The sequence below is a fragment of the Pempheris klunzingeri genome, chromosome 21 (genome assembly GCF_042242105.1).
Source record: "Pempheris klunzingeri isolate RE-2024b chromosome 21, fPemKlu1.hap1, whole genome shotgun sequence".
In the NCBI taxonomy this organism is placed as follows: domain Eukaryota; kingdom Metazoa; phylum Chordata; class Actinopteri; order Acropomatiformes; family Pempheridae; genus Pempheris; species Pempheris klunzingeri.
In genome coordinates, this window is record NC_092032.1 from 20,374,381 (window position 1) to 20,391,552 (window position 17,172).

The following is a 17,172-nucleotide window of genomic DNA, read 5'->3' on the forward strand; positions in this document are numbered from 1 at the left end:
TCGTCTTCTGAAGTTACATCATTTATTCTTTATTCAGATTGAAGTGCTGCAGTCTGTCAGAGGTCAGCTGTGCTCCTCTGGTCTCAGCTCTGAAGTCCAACCCCTCCCATCTGAGAGATCTGCAGCTGAGTGAGAACAAGCTGCAGGATTCAGGAGTGAAGCTGCTGTGTGGTTTTCTGGAGAGTCCAGACTGCAGACTGGAGACTCTGAGGTCAGTTCACTGACTCTCTGTCACTATTGTAGATCTGATGTGTTCAGTTAACAACTGAACCTCATTTCTCTTCATATATAACTAACAACCTTAAAGATGTAAATATCCTCTTGTTCATATTTTCATGTTTCCTGGATTAAATTCAGTGTGCAGCCACAACAGATCTGTGTTTGTTGAAGAAAGTGTAGAAAATGTCCTCTGTTGGTGGTTAAAGTGAGTTCATGCTCAGAATTATTGGTAAATGGTCACATCTACATTCAGAAGATCCCCTGAATCATTATCTGTTTTTAAATGGATCACGTTTACCTCCTGAAGCAGAAATGTTCCTACTTCTGTTCCAATGTGCTGATCGACGTCTGATCAATCATATTGATCCTTCAGACCAGAAAAGTATTGATCTTCCAGACCTGACTGAGATCAGCAGCATGTTATTAATGGTTATTTGTCCGTAGAAGGTCGACATGATGCTGATCCACAGTAACACAATGAGAAAGTCTCTCTGCTCCTTTTAGGGAAAAGCTCATTGATGAGGACACAGTGATGCTGAGCTGCAGATTCAAACCCTCAACACTTCTGACTGCATTTTATATGGATTTTTAGCTCCATCATTTATTCTTTATTCAGATTGAAGGACTGCAGTCTGTCAGAGGTCAGCTGTGCTCATCTGGCCTCAGCTCTGAAGTCCAACCCCTCCCATCTGAGAGAGCTGGAGCTGAGTGGAAACAAGCTGCAGGATTCAGGAGTGAAGCTGCTGTGTGGTTTTCTGGAGAGTCCAGACTGCAGACTGGAGACTCTGAGGTACTAAACACCACGTTTGACTTCTGTGCTCAGATTAATATGATGTGAAGGTTGTGGTGACGTTAAACTTGTGAAATCAATAGTGTGAATGCTGTGTTGCAGCATTCACACTATTGATATCCTGTTTTATTCTTCATTGCAGCGTTTCAACTGCTCCACACTTTGAGCTACAGAAACGGTTCCAACATCAAAGTGTTCAGCTCGTCGGTCTCTAGGGAGCTTTGACTTTTCACAATTCTACCTTTGAAACTTTTTACAATATTTAAACTTTTCTTTAAAACTGAACTTTTTGGGAGGAATTTTCAAATTCTCTTCAACTTCCTCCACTTAGAAAGCTTATAGCTCCCTCATACTTTCAGCTAGAGACTCCATTCAACTGTTAAACAGGTCACAAGACCTTCAGCTGTTTCCACATCATTCAGCTTTTTGATATCTTTTACGGTTTTGACGAAATCACAGTTTTAGTTTTGTGCCGTTTTCCCTCCTTCTCACATTTTATAATGAGTGTGTATTGCGCTGCCTAGAGTGGGTGATGTCATCAGTGATGTCACCACCTGCTGCTACTCAGCCTTTGTGCTTCTTCAACAATTTTCTCTCTTCAGCCCTTTTAACGTCGACACCTTCAACTTTTTCTACACAATTTATACATCAAAACGTAGAGAAATGTGTCTTCTTTAAGAGCCTGTGACCATTTCAGCTGTCGGACTCACGGTTTTTGAACTTTCGGCCCCAAAGCACCAGGAAACCACTTCAACCCCCTCATTCACTCTAATGTTATTTTGGCTCTGAAATCTTTGACCAAACCCACAAAGTTTGGACTTTTAAAACTGTGACATTGAGGTCATTTTTCAACTTTGTCCAAACAAATGACACATCTTCATCTTCAGCAGAGTCTCCTGCTGCTCACGGTGGTGTCGGTTCAGCTCTGTGATCTACTGTTTTGACAAGATCACAGTTTTAGTTTTGTGCCGTTTTCCCTCCTTCTCACATTTTATAATGAGTGTGTATGTGGAGCGGAAAGTTCGCCTGGAAATGTTGTCTTTAAAACGCTCTCACGCCCTCAGTGTGTCACTCACACTCACCATTTGTGCATCAAAACGTCGGGAAAATCCTTGCCGACACAGCGATGTGACTCAGAACACGCAGAAACGTACGCAGCTCCCGCTACGAGCCTCGGAGCGACGGGAGTGCCGACCGACTGCCTCATTGACCGCCATGTTAAGTGAGAGCTGAAAGTTGAGGAGGGAGGCAGAAACTAAGACTTTTCTAACCTGCTCCAGTTCTCTCATTTTAAAGGTAGAGACCTCAAACTACATGTACGTGTTCAGCAGACCCTCTTCTCTCCACTGGGCCACACGTTATGGCCGCGACACGTACCGTTCTGAGTAAAACCTGGATCTCAATCTCAAGAAATCTCAATGAAAAGAGCTGCGTGTGAGCACAGAGTGACAGCTGATGAGCAGCAGCTCATTAGTGACGTTTGAGCCACCAGATGGAAGCAGAGCAGCATTCACACTGCAGTTATTCAGGAACTGTTTCTAGTTACTGTTATTAAACTGGGGAAACTGAACCACACTCAGTATGTTACTGCTAAAGTGTCTTTTCCTCTAAATCCATCCTGACATCTTTGGCATCTTTCAGAAGTTTGGGATCTGGAGTCGAATCTTAAATCAGTTTCTGAGGGTTTTTATTGTGTTTGGCTGCACAACATGAGTTTGTAGAGATGGAGCCACTGGTGGAGCTGCAGAGTTGAAGAGGTGACGTCACTGCGTCTTTACTGAAGAAGCAGCACGTTGTCATGAATATTAATGAGAGCTCAGTGTCACTGTTTGTATTTTACACTGTTTAACCTGCATCCTGTTGGGTTCAGCTGTTTGGAGATTTACTAAACGTCTCCGTTCTAAACCTTCTTCAGCTCTGAGCTGATTATTAAACGCTGAATGATTTCAGTGAACATCGTCTTCTAAAGTTACATCATTTATTCTTTATTCAGATTGATGTGCTGCAGTCTGTCAGAGGTCAGCTGTGCTCCTCTGGTCTCAGCTCTGAAGTCCAACCCCTCCCATCTGAGAGATCTGGAGCTGAGAGGAAACGAGCTGCAGGATTCAGGAGTGAAGCTGCTGTCTGATCTTGTGGAGAGTCCAGACTGCAGACTGGAGACTCTGAGGTACTAAACACTGTTAGTAGTCAAGTCAGTTTCATTTATAGAGCCGAACATCACTAACTCTACATTTTCCCCAAACATGCTTCACAGTCTTTACAGCACACGACACCCTGTTTTTAGAAGCTTGATCTGGATCAGGAGAAACTGGCCCCAAACTAAAGTTTAACGGGGAAACAAATCAAAGAAACCTGAGGAAGAGCAGCAGACACAATAAAGAATGACATCACAACTCTGTGACTGACATGAGCTAATATGTGTGTGCAACACTGATGAAGGGAGTCTCTGCAAACACTGATGTAGGACTTCTTCTCTCATCAGCTGGAGGTGGTGAGGTGGAGGCATCAGGAGTGGATCATCTGAGTCCTGATGATCCAGAGAGGTTGAAGCAGCAGCAGCAGCTTGTGTGTGGAGAGGCTCTGACTGGACCATGTTACTGGGAGGTGGAGGAGAGGAGAGCTTCATCCAGCGACGACTGACGGAGGACACCACGGACAAAACCAAGACTGGCTCTCGTAAATAGGATGTAAATAGGATGTAAATAGGATGTATTGATGAAGTGTTGATTTGATGGAGGAGGAAGTGATAACGATGTGTAACACGATGGTCGGTATGACAGGAGTGTTGATCAGATAACAAAGGTGATGGAACATGTAACCGATCAATGAGAATGAATCAAAGTCACCAGGATGTAACCAAATATCACGTTTCATACTCAGTTTTAAATATGTCCTTTTACACTGTGTTTGTAAAACATGCCGTCAGAGGAAAGCAGAACCTAACGGAGTAAAGTGAAGTGAATCCTTTGTTTTTAAAACATGTATTGAGGAAGAGTTGGAGCCTGATGGTGTCAGCAGGAGCTGCTGTGGGATCAATAAGAATAATAAGTGCTCAGTAATCATTCCCCCGGCAGGACAAAGTGATCCGGTCACATTCAGGCCAGAGGGACAAACTCCTCCTGGTGAAGTGTGGTGGATTCTAACTGGCTGGGTGCAGATGCTGGGGGGCAGGCAGATGAGATCCTTCTGCTGATGTTGGGCTAGAAAAGAAGGGACCTTTGCATCGTTTAGTCAGAACTGTCCAGGATTTGGTCTCGTTCAGGTCTTTGGGCTTTTTTGTCGACAATAAACCTGGACTGCTCTGAACTCTGAAGTCTGCCGCTGCCTTTTTGGAAGATCGACTCTTCAGAGAAAAACCTGGAAGGAGACGGCGGACACTTAGTCTCTGGCCTGAGTTGGGGGGGTTTCCCTCCCACAACAGCGGCTGCCAGAAGACCGTCAAACAACAGCAATAAGAGCCCCGGCACATTTTACAGCTCTAGAGGTACATTCACTTTCCAGCATCAACAAGAGATAGAAACTTTTTAAAACACGTGGATTCTTTAAAACAAGCGTGACAGAATACATGACGGTCAGAAACAATGAGGGAAATATTAATTAATATTAAAAGATTAACGGCGTCCTGTTTCCAAAATGTCACCTAGTTTTATATCCAGTTTTAGGGAAAGACACAGTTTGTTTGATGGCGTGTAAAAACTCTGAGGCGCTACAGTAACAATACAGACGGACGGACGGCCTGAACGCAGAGAACACAGTGAACACAGTGAACACAGTGAACTCCTTCACAGGTGGTTTTACTGTGAGTTCATCAGGTGAGGAAGGTCGTCTGGTCTCATCCCAACCAGCTTATTTGCTCCATGAGACTGATGATTGTGAGGAAATGATACGCAGCTCAGAGTCACATCAAAGATCCAAGTGAAGTCTTTATTTCATGATCTATGTTCTGTCAAAAGCTTTCTGTCCATCCATCAACCAACACGACGCTCATGTGACTTTAAGGCCTCTAGTTCTTCACATGCAGCTTCAGAGCAGCAGCAGCATGTCAAATGTGTTTAGTAAATTAATGAGTAAATTCTCTGAAAAGGTTTTAAAACTTGTACAAAGTCCAAAAAGTCAGGAAAACAGTGAAATGTCTGAAACGTGTGTCCTAAATGTAAAAAAAAAAGTAATGTAATGTCCTAAAAATGTAAAAGATAATGGGTGAGTGTTGGTAAATTATTTGGAAGCTTTTATAAAAGTTACTGGTAGATTGTCCAAAAAGGTTTCCTAAACATATTCGTAGAAAGTGTCAGTAAAATGTCCAAAAACCACGACTTCACTGTGCTAAAACATTTGGAGAGTTAGTAAACAGTCCATATGTCATGACCCAGCTCATCGTGTTGTTGTCCTCCCTGCCAGAGGGTGGCGCTGCCCTGTACCTGTCCGGTATCTGAATTACAGGTGGTGCCTCCGGATTGGCTGAGGACCTGATGGGGTCCATCTTAAAGAGGGGCACCTGTGGAGACGTCCCCACTCCTTTCTCCTTCTGAGCTCTCAATGGGACCCTGACGAATCACCTGTGGGTTTCACCTGTGATGAGCTCTTCAGTTGTAAAGGTGTAAAGACGTTTTTCTGTCCGATTCTGTTTCCCCCTGTGTTTTCTGGCAGGCACTTAGGTAAGAGGCCTGTATTTCCTTTTGTGTTCTAGATAGATAGAAAGACTTTATGATCCCGGGGGGAAATTGTGGTGCTACAATAGTAAAGAAGTAAAAGTGAGCTCCACCATGAACACAAACAAACAAATAAGCAAAATAAAAATGTAGAAAATGTTGCAGGTAAAAAACTAAACACAAAGTGTGATACACACTAGACACAGTGCGTGCAAACCAGATGTGATGCGCAGAGTGAAACCAAAGTGCTTAAAAAGGTTATTTTTCTTGGGTTAGGAAATGTTGCTGATGTGTTTAACCCTTGTTTGGACCCGATTTAATCTGTTTTCATGTTCTTTATCAAAAGAAAAGTGATACGATTGATCATTTTTTCAAACTCAGACTCATCAATATGAGTCCCACAGAGCCGAACACCATACAAGGGTTAATAAGATGTTTTGTTTTGGTCAAATCTCCCCCTGAAGTTACTCCTCAGTAAAACCACCTTGTTTTGAGCTGCGTCTGTCGAGTTAAGAGGGGGAGTCATCTTTTTTGTGTTGCGCCCAGGTTCCCCTTGGTGTAAAACCATGTAAACGCAGAAAAGTGTTCTTCAAATTATTAGTAAAATGTTGGGAATAATAGTACATTTTCTGAACAATATTAGTAAAATTGTTTAATAATTAGTATAATTTCTGAAATATTATATTAAATGATCCTGAGAAATATTGTTAAAATATCAGTAAATTATCTGAAAAGGTTTTAAAAGTTATCCGATAAAGATTACAGTACAACATCCTAAAAAATATTTAGTAAAATGTCTGAAAAACAAAATGTATCTGTAAAAGTGTAAAAGTAAAAAATGAAATTTTAGTAAACTGTCCATAAAAATGCTTAAACGTCAGAAGAGTTTTAGTAAACTGTCCATATAAATACTAAAATATGTTCAATCTTATCAAAAAGTTCAACATCTGAAAAGTGTTTGTACATTTTCAGAAAAAAAATCTGCAAATATGCAAAAATGATCCCAAAAATTAGTGAAAAATATCAGTAAATTCTCCTTGTGTGGTTTTAAAAACTAAATAATAATAATAATAACTAAAGAATAGTACAATGTCTGAAAAAAAGGGTGGAAAATATGAGGACATTTCCAAAAGGTTTTAGTAAAACGACTGAAAGATTTGATGAAATTCTCAGAAAAATATTCACCAAATGTGTGAAAATGATTCCTAATCTGTCCATAAGTGACTTAAAAAAGTCCTACAAACACTTTAAAATGTTCCAGAAGTGTTTGCAATGTGAGAAAACATTCGTAAAATGTCTGAACAATGTTTACATGTTGGATTCTTTCCTGCACGTTTATATGATTACATGATCCTTTAGATCCTCTAGAGGCCTGAATGTCCTCATGTCAAATGATCACACCAACGCCTGAAGGCACCACACGCCTGTAGTTTGATCTTTATTAGCTGTACAGAAGGCCGTTTAGAATGTGAACATTTATATATTTCCATCGTTACTTCATACAGTGCAGTTTAGTAAACAAAACATTCTTTAAATAAAACTCATTAGAGTTCATGTCGTTCATGTCACGTGTACAAAACACTTCTGGCCCCGCCCCCAACAGGTGACATCACCTGAGCCGCTAACAGCGAGGACTCCTGATAAACGGTGTTTCTACAGATCAAAGTAACCTGGTTATTGATCTCCCCGTTGACTTGTTTTTCTCCCCCCAGGTGTCCGATCACCTGTGCAGGTGCGTCTTGGATTGAAACCAGCCGGACACGCAGCAGGTCGCTCAGCGTTTCCACCAAAGCGCTGATAAAGAATCACAGGCCGCAGTGGGAAACCGCATCAAGATTTAATACTTCTGGAAGAACGGCGTCGTGTTTGGAGAACGTTTCAGTATTTAGAGAATAATTTCACAATTATTGGAAAACAAAGCTTCAATATTTCAACAACAGTTTGTTTACTTTGTGTCTAAAAGTACTGTGTTTAATAATAGTGTATTAATACTTTGTTCTCTAAACATTTATTCCTAAAGTCGTAATATCTGGACAAGAGTGTTTCATCACTTTAGTGAGTCAAATATTTAAAGAACAAAAAGAAAGATTTTCGGCACCAAGTTCAGAGATCAGAGACGCCACATTCAGACGGTCTTTAAATACTCACTAACTGTACATACTTTGAGATTAAAGTCATATTTCACAAAGAATAAATGTTGATATTTAAAAAATGAAAGCCATAATATCTTTAAATCACCATATTAAGACTATTTTTTAAGTCTCCATCGTAATAAACAGGTGAGAGCTGAAACATTTCACCTGATTTTAAAAAGGATTTTAACCACAAAACTGCAGAGAAGTTTATTTTTCCTTCTGAATCATATATATATTTATATATCTTCAGCTGGAAATGAAAACATCCTGGTGTTTAGGTGTGGATATAAACGCTGCTGCTAATTAAAGCACAAGAGGTAAAGATATGATAACGTATAAATCCAGAATGTTAGTCTGTTATTGGCTAGTACACAGGAACATTTGTAGAGTATATTTTCCTCACATTGAAGAAAATGTTACTCTAAAAAAGACTCCATTTGGTCCCAGTCTAAACAGAATAAAAAATACTGAGAGCAGAGTAGATTTTTTAGAGTTAATTTAATTCTATTTAGTGTTAATATTTTACTCCACGTGATGACGGTTCACTCTACATAGTATTAAATAAAAACAACTCTACACCCATTTTACTCTCTATAGAATTAAAAGTTACTCATGTAGAGATGTATTTCATTCAGTTTAGAGATGGATTCCATTCAATATAGAAACGTATTCGTTCATTACAGAGACGTATTTCATTCAACACAGGTGTATTTCACTTACTGTAGATTTGCTTTTCACTGAATCACAATGATACAATGAATGATGATCCGTAAGCTCAGTCAATAAATCAGCCACCGTACCTTAACAAGCACCTTTTATTCTTGAAATATGCAGATAACAAAAATAAAACACACACAGTCCATCTCAATGCAGCATCCGAGCCCTCGGCTCTGCAACCCTAGGATTCACCTTTGTGTTACCAACATCTATTTCATAAATGGTGGTCTGCAAGAAGTTGCACATGTTTACCGGGTCGTGGCTGTACGAGGCACCAAAGACAAAATGAGCTTTAAAAAGCTCATCAAAACAGGAAAGCCAGTCTGGTGACTTACAAGGTATGGCATGTTTGTCAATCACAATGAAGCACTTGTGAATCACACTCCTCTTGGTGCCCACAGCAAGCAGATAGGGTTGAAGGCTTTCCGTGATGCTGTCCAGATGCCCCTGGATGCTGATGCCCGTCTGTTACACACAAACTTCATTAGTCAGCTAATAAAATGAATCCATGTCCAATAGTATACATTGGAAATTATGAACAGACAGTTTGAGTACAATTTCAGAGAATCATCTTGACATCATTTGACCTTTATTTCAAAAATAGAAATCCTCGTTTAGCTGGAAGCTAATCTTGCCTCGATGAACTTCACAAGCTGGTCACTGGCTCGTCCAGCCGAGAGCTTTGGTCTCTTGCGGCCATGAGGTGATGGTGGCAGAAGGTGGATAAGGATCAGAAGGGATGACATGTCACTGCCCCGACCTGAAAGTACAGGAAAATAAATGGTAAACAAGTCTTTACAGACGGCTGACAGTCATTGTACAGCTCTTTGAAGAAAAACAAAAGGTAGCACCGTGGTTATCAAGGTGGTGTTGTACCTCTAAATGGACCACTCCAAGTTTCAGAAGCACATAGTATATTAATCATTATATCCCTCCAGCATACCATTCTCCACTTCTGTTGTAGATTCAGCATTTTGAACCAGGTGTTGAAGCTCGCCCGTCTGTGTGAGGCCATGACTCTGTTCAAGGACTTTCTGCTTGTAGACAGTAGGCCACTTCTCCAGAAACTTGGCAGAGACTGCATCACCAAACATCAGATTGAAATCCTGTTCGATCTTTAGACAAGATGGAGTAAGTCGAGACAGAACAGTAAACACGTAGTCATCTAAAATCTCGACTGTGATCAATAATTCATTAATTCTGTAGCCATACTCCTGCGTTAGCCATGTAATTGGCTAGCTCACCGGCTCAGTGTGCTCCTGCTGCACCTGCGCTCTGATCATCAGGTGAGTCTGAGTCAGCCCTCTGACTCTGCTGAGGAACACACACCAGGCAGGGACAGACTGACAGAGCCACGGAAGAAAGAACACTTCTACATTCAACCACTATAGCTCACACAGTAGCTGCACGTGCTGGTTAAAGCGGAAACTAAACAGCTGAAAGATCGTCCTTCAATGGCACCAACGCAACAACTTGAAATTCGACCTCGAACACTCAAAAAAGGTCTTATTTTTGCTCGCAGTCTGGAGCCCTGATAAATAGCGGAAACACAAACGGAATAAGAAAATATTAACTGCCACAAAAACCCACCTGTCGTTGATACACCCCAACAGTGGCAGGACAATGTTCAAAAGCTGGATGCTAACATTAGCTTCTAACACTGAGATACAGGCTGCACTAAAGCTACACCTACACTTTAACACTTGAAAGATGGAATGATACTTCGCAGTTTTACCTTGCAGACAAGAAATAATACAAGAAATAAACTTCCCTGATATTTGACATCATATGAAGTAACAAAGTTCCTACAGTTGCTCCTCTGCTGAGTGCGGATCGATCCTGAAATATCGACACCTCCGATACCGGATCTTTATGCTCTAAAATCGATTCTCAAATCAAAATATCGATACTTTTGATACTTCAGTCATTTGAGGTAATGTATATCCTTAACAGGAACACGGTGAAAAGTAAGTAAACTACTGAGATCCTGTCTAAATGACACGCGGTTGGTGGGAACTACTTTTTCTTCCGCCTGGGTAAGTGCGTCATGCGTAGTCCCAGTGTGTGAGTTGTTCCTGAACAAGAACCTGTGAATGAGGAACAACAGTGTCAGTGTTGGATGCTGTGTTATTCACATGTTCACTATTTACATGTTAACATGTCCATGTAACGTGAATTAAGACGCAAGTTTGCATCTTTATAGTGGTTCTTAATAATTAAAGAAGAATTTATTTGAATGTTTTTATAATTGTACTCATTTACTTTGTTTCACAGAAACACCATTTTCACATATTTTGTATGATTGTGTCCTCCCTTTGGTTTTTCTATTGTTGTATTAACTCGGCTATATTGTAAATGAGGCCGCTACCTCAATATACTTCAGAGTTTAAAATAAATAAAAAAACTAACAAATGACTCTGCCTTATATTCTTAAGGAAGCTATGATTTGAAATACACTTCTTTTTTTAGATTTAAAAGACATATTAGTCGCATAAAATATAGGTGTCGGTGTCGGTGTCGCCGATACCAGCCTGAATTTTACTCAGTGTCGGATCGGAAAGGAAATCGGTGGTATGGAACATCACTACTTCCCACGTGTGAAAAATAGTAATGGCGTCAGAAACTAAACTTAAGGATCCTGAGTGGGCGTGGTTATGCATTTTACTCCAGGAGAATTTCCTCTGAATATTTCCTCCCACTCTAGCGTCCTAAGGTAGTGATTTCACTTCTAAATGATTAGAAGTTACTGTTTTTGAGGAAAATATTTTTCACTCTGGAAAAAGTACTCTCCAATTTTTGCTGTGCACTGTGGACATCCTGTCAGATCCTGCAGGCACTCATTTAAAACTTCAACACAACACCACGTCTACCTGGCAGCAATAACACACACTCATTCAGTTCAGACTGATTCAAGACAAAACAACACACACACACACACACACACACACACACCTGAAGTCACCTGACTTCTTGTAAGTAGAGAAGGGGGAGGAACCCTGAAAGTGAAAGTGTTCAGTTAGTTCAGACTCCATTTTGAGCCGACGGAGCAGAAGGAGGAGAAGTGAAGGCTGAGGCAGGGTGAGTGTTATTTTGTGTTATTGAACAGATGAACAGAGAGCAGGTGGAGCTCTGGCTGCTTTTATTACACTGTAAACTGTGTGTGTGTGTGTGTGTGTGTGTGTGTGTGAGAGAGTGTGTGTGTGTGTGTGTGTGTGTGTGTGTGTGTGTGTGTGTGTGTGTGTGTGTGAGAGAGAGATTAGAGCTACTTCCTGCTCTCTCAGTCTCGGTGTGGCTCTTGAACAAGCTTGTTTCTTTCCTGTTCTCACAGTCAGTGTTCCTGCTTTACCTCTCAGACTGACTCCTGTCCTGAAGATGAGTGTGTGTGTGGAGGAAGAGGAGGACAGAGCAGAGTCTGCAGTGTCCAGCTGTCTGTCTCTGAAGAGTGACTGGTCCAAAGATTTCCCTCCATACTTCAGTAATGAACCTGGACCCTCAGACACAAAGTAAGAGAGCTGCTACACACTCATCCAGTATTTGCTGCTCATGTTTGGTCATTTTCCATCAGTGGGCTTCAGGATCAAAGAAAGGTTTATCATCCCATCTCCTCTGACCTCACTGAGTCTACGTTAGAGTCTGCATCATATAGATCTAGTGATGGACTAATACATATGATGATAAACGGACTGAAAACAAGGCAAATGCTTGTGTGCTAACATGCAGCCCACATCCTAGTAAGACTCTCTAGTTTGAACACTGCAGCTAAACTTTTTTTATCAGCCGATGGCTTTTAGAAAACCTGATTTCAGAGGGTGCTGCCGTCCCTCAGCCTCCCTTCTGTCTGTGTCCATGCTGTGCCAGAGCTTCCTGTAAGGTTTTATTATCAGAGAATTTATCAAGGATTCATGTGGTGTGAATCAAAACATGCTGGTGTTTGCAGAGTTCAGTCCAACAGGCAGAGAGCAGAGTCTGCAGTGTCCAGCTGTCTGTCTCTGAAGAGTGACCGGTCCAAAGATTTCCCTCTAGACTTCAGTAATGAACCTGGACCCTCAGACACAAAGTAAGAGACTTTGTTTTTTACTGTAAACTGACAGACTGATAGAATTGATGCGTTGATGGTGAAGACAAAATGCTAAAAGATGTCTGTTTAAGATGCAGAACTATTAGTGCAGAAACTGTTTCAAGCTGAGATGAATCTGGTTTTATTTCTTTGGAAAAACACCTGAGAACCTCGATTTCAGAAGTTTGACTCCAAGAAAATATTCCCACATTGTCGCTCAGCGTTAGTGTCCCTGTGAAGATTTAGAACTATTCAAAATCAATGTTACTGTGAAATAGAGTTTGTAATGATAAACGACAGGCAGATCACTGAGAGGAAAAGAAAATTCATTTTCCATTTTCATTCCAGGCTGAATGCTGAGTTCAAACTGTAAAGTAACACTTTGACTGTTGTCCTCGGCCGTCTGAGATTCTACGCAGTACTGACCAAATGCTTTTTATCCAACAACAGCCAGCAAATGATTTTAGTTAAAGAAATGTGTCCACAGAAAGAGGAAGAGGAGCTGCGCTGTGTGTCAGGACGTCCTGAAGGATCCAGTCGGTAGCAGCTGTGGACACTGGTTCTGCAGACAGTGCATCACCTCATACTGGGACCAGTGTGCTTCATCTGGAGGCTCTTCCTGTCCCCAGTGTGCAGACAGATGCAGAGCAACACCTGGACTGCAGACAGTCAGTCAGAGCAGCTGTGAACAAAGTAAGACTGTCCATCTGTCACTGGTCTGGACTCACTAACATCTGTTGTGTCATACAGCCATGGGTGTGGCTGAAGATTAGATTACATGTGAACAAATCCATGCTCATTCATTGTAAAGACACAGACCACCCAAAAATGAAAATAGTGATTAGTTTCTGAGTTTGTTGAGCAGTAGCTTGGTCCCCCCTCATATCCTCCTCAGACCTGGAGGAAAAAAAGGTTTTGAATATAATTTACATCATTTAAGCAGTTGGGATGTAAAACATATCAAAAGACTTTTTCTCAAAGATGATATTTTTAGTGAAATATTCCTTGTAGTGAACGTTGTCAGTCTTTTCCACAAAGAGAACATTACAAGCAGCAATCTATCAATGATAAAACAATACACTTTAACAGTAATCACATTTAAAATTATGAATTTTGGAAACAAACAAAACTAAATGTAAAAGCTGCTCTACTGCCCGGCTCTCTCCATCCTCATCAAATATAACAACATCCTGATGGAGAACAGAAATACTTCTTTATAAATGTCATCACTTAAACAACTCACTGCCTTAAAACAGGTTATTTTTCTGTTCCTGCCCTTTTGAAACAACAGAACCCCATGTGTGTATAATCACTAGAAAGCCAAGGAGGTCCTCTTTACAGTGTAGTAGAACTCAGATAGACTACATTAATGATGCCTGACTCAGACAGAAGTGAACTGCCAGATCTGAAGATAGTAAGGGAGTAGCACCCCAATCATCAGAGCACAGTGGATGGGCTGGGGGGGTCTGGTTTTATCATGTTCTGGAAATAGTACGAGCGTGACCCATTGGCAGCACAATATGCAAGTACAAGGGACTTGAATCGGCCAACGGTCGCCAGTCCAGGCTGCAGAGGAGCTGTGTTGTGTGGGAGAACTTGGAAAGGTTGAAACCAGCCGGCTGCTGCATTCTGGATGAGCTTCAGAGGTCAGATGGATCGTGCAGGCTGAGCAGCCAGGAGCCAGTTGGAGTAATCCAGGCACAATGGTCCTGAACCAGAAGCTGCACCAGCTCCTGGGTGAAGAAAGGGCTCCGGGCTAAAACACTATGGTGGAGGACAAACAAAAGACATGTACATAGGCAGTGACTGACCGTAACTACATGACTGAGCTTCAGTCATAAGATGAATCTGAGAGGTGAATGGCTGGTGATGGCAGAGGACAAAGTAGTTAGAGTGGATGCTGTGAGCAGGCTGGAGCTGCACAAGCGTTGGATGCAAGCAGGAGGGCAGAAAGGCAGCTGAAGGGTTATCCTGAGGCACAAGGGAACACAGTAACAGGCCAGGAACAGGTGAGCACAGGTGTTCAGCAGGGAGAGTGAGCAAAGGAGCTACACAATACACAAACCCAGACAAGGAGAGACACTGGAAACAAGGGAAAAACTCCAAACGTGGACTTTATTCATTTTCTTATATTCATCATTTTTATGGGTCATGAAAACAACCAGCACATCGTCAAACTGTCTTTGCTTTGTTTCAATCTTTCTCTCTTTTTTAGTGAATGGTGGTCTGCAGGAGGTTCTAGATGAACATAAGATCAGCCTGAGGAGGAGATGTGAACGTGTGACTGAAGGAAGTGATGAAGCAGGAAGTGATGAAGCAGGAAGTGGAACCCTCCTCAACAGGATCTACACTGAGCTCTTCATCACAGAGGGGCAGAGCGAAGAGGTTAATACCCAACATGAGGTGAGGCAGCTGGAGACGACTTCCAAGAAGAAGAGCCTCCATGACGCTCCAATCAAGTGCCAGGACATCTTTAAAGCCTTACCTCACCAACAGACACCCATCAGAGTCGCTCTGACGAACGGCGTCGCCGGCGTCGGAAAAACCTTCTCGGTGCAGAAGTTCACTCTGGACTGGGCGGAGGGTTTGGAAAACCAAGATGTCAGTCTGGTGGTTCTGCTTTCGTTCAGGGAGCTGAACCTGATCAGAGACGAGCAGCTCAGTCTTCTCAGGCTGCTCCATGTTTTCCATCCAACGTTACAGAAGGTCACCGCAGAGAAGCTCGCCGTCTGTAAACTGTTGTTCATCTTTGACGGCCTGGATGAAAGCAGACTGTCACTGGATTTCAACAACGAGGAGGTCGTTTCTGACGTCACCCAGAAGTCGTCGGTCAACGTGCTGCTGACAAACCTCATCAAGGGGAATCTGCTTCCAGCGGCTCTCGTCTGGATCACTTCCCGACCTGCAGCAGCCAATCAGATCCCTCCTGCATGTGTTGACAGGATAACAGAGGTACGAGGCTTCACTGACGCCCAGAAGGAGGAGTACTTCAGGAGGAGAGTCAGTGATGAAGATCTGTCCAGCAGGATCATCTCACACATCAAGGCCTCCAGGAGCCTCCACATCATGTGTCAGATCCCAGTCTTCTGCTGGATCACTGCCACAGTTCTGGAGCACATGTTGACTACAGACCAGAGAGGAGAGCTGCCCAAGACCCTGACTGACCTGTACTCACACTTCCTGCTGGTTCAGACAAAGAGGAAGAAGCACAAGTACGAGGGGGGACATGAGACGAGTCCACAGGAGCTGATGGAGGCTGACGGGGACGTTCTCCTGAAGCTGGGGAGGCTGGCGTTTGAACAGCTGCAGAAAGGAAACATCATGTTCTACCAGAAAGACCTGGAGCAGGTCGGTCTGGACGCCACAGAGGCCTCGGTGTACTCAGGAGTTTGTACCGAGATCTTCAAAAGAGAGAGTGTGATCTTCCAGAAAACAGTCTACTGCTTCGTTCACCTGAGCGTTCAGGAGTTTCTGGCTGCAGTCTACATGTTCCACTGTTACACCAACAGGAACACAGAGGTGCTGAAGGACTTCCTGGGAGAAGACTATGATCACTCATCCCTGGATGTCTTCTTGAAGAGAGCCATAATGAAATCCTTTGAAAGTGAAAATGGTCACCTGGACCTGTTTGTCCGCTTCCTTCATGGCCTCTCTGTGGAGTCCAACCAGAGACTCTTAGGAGGCCTGCTGGGTCGGACAGACAACAGTCCAGAAGTCATTCAGAGAGCCATCGACAACCTGAAGAGGAGAAAGACGGACAAAGTCTCTCCAGACAGAAGCATCAACATCTTCCACTGTCTGACGGAGATGAACGACCACTCAGTCCATCAGGAGATCCAAGAGTTCCTGAAGTCAGAGAACAGATCAGAGAAGAAACTCTCAGAGATCCACTGCTCAGCTCTGGCCTACATGCTGCAGATGTCAGAGGAGGTTCTGGAGGAGTTGGACCTGGAGAAGTACAACACATCAGAGGAGGGACGACGGAGGCTGATTCCAGCTGTGAGGAACTGCAGAAAAGTTCGGTAAGTTCTTAAAATAGTGTTCTGTTTGTTCTTGAGTTGTTTCAAATACTTTGACAACAAAAGAAAACATTGACTCTTCAGTTGATTTTGTTTTCTAACTGTCAAATAAATGATCACAGCCTTCTGCTTATTTCTAATAATTGTAATATTGTTGCTGTTCTTCTATCTACCTTCCTTTGGGTGATGGAGGCCTCATACAGCCCTGGTAAAACAAGTGCTGCACTGCAGAGGTGTGATGTCAAAGCAAAGCTCCAATCAGGAAATGTTAAACTATTTCATCATCACATGCATGATATCAATATCAGGTGTCCTCTTTTATAATATGATGCTTTGTAATTTCTGTTTCATGACAGGCTGTCTGGCTGTTCTCTCTCAGAGAGTCACTATGAAATCGTGGCCTCAGCTCTGAAGTCCAGCCCCTCCCATCTGAGAGAGCTGGAGCTGAGTCTCAATCAGCATGAAGAGTCTGGAGTGAAGCAGCTGTCTGCTGGACTAGAGAGTCCAAACTGTGGACTGGAGACTCTGCGGTCAGTTCATGAATTTATCATAGTAGTTCATCACTTTAAACACCTGAAGAAGTTTC

At 42.4% G+C, this 17,172-nt stretch overlaps 2 protein-coding genes across 5 annotated transcripts in view; one reads left to right on the plus strand and one right to left on the minus strand.

Moving 5' to 3' along the window:
• LOC139221065 (NLR family CARD domain-containing protein 3-like) overlaps positions 1 to 17,172 on the plus strand; it is a 191,847-nt gene that overhangs the window by 70,160 nt on the left and 104,515 nt on the right. For 2 of the 3 annotated variants that reach the window (XM_070852971.1, XM_070852973.1), the window contains exons 7-8: positions 11,864 to 12,013; positions 12,448 to 12,567. The exons of the other annotated variant lie outside the window; for it this stretch is intronic. In XM_070852971.1, coding sequence (XP_070709072.1) covers positions 11,864 to 12,013; positions 12,448 to 12,567 — 270 coding nt within the window. The remainder of the gene's footprint in view (positions 1 to 11,863; positions 12,014 to 12,447; positions 12,568 to 17,172) is intronic. 3 annotated transcript variants of the gene reach the window in all.
• Positions 8,591 to 9,952, minus strand: LOC139221088 (uncharacterized). Of its 2 annotated transcripts, none has more exons than XR_011585872.1 (4): positions 9,755 to 9,952; positions 9,454 to 9,625; positions 9,098 to 9,270; positions 8,591 to 8,975 (listed from the first exon to the last, which is right to left on the minus strand). XR_011585872.1 is itself a non-coding variant. In XM_070852998.1 (4 exons), the coding sequence occupies exons 1-4, from the start codon at positions 9,791 to 9,793 to the stop codon at positions 8,658 to 8,660; spliced, it is 654 nt and encodes a 217-aa protein (XP_070709099.1). In that variant the 5' UTR covers positions 9,794 to 9,952; the 3' UTR covers positions 8,591 to 8,657. The 2 variants fall into 2 exon arrangements, 1 of the variants encoding a protein (XP_070709099.1); XM_070852998.1 differs by having other exon boundaries at positions 9,146 to 9,270.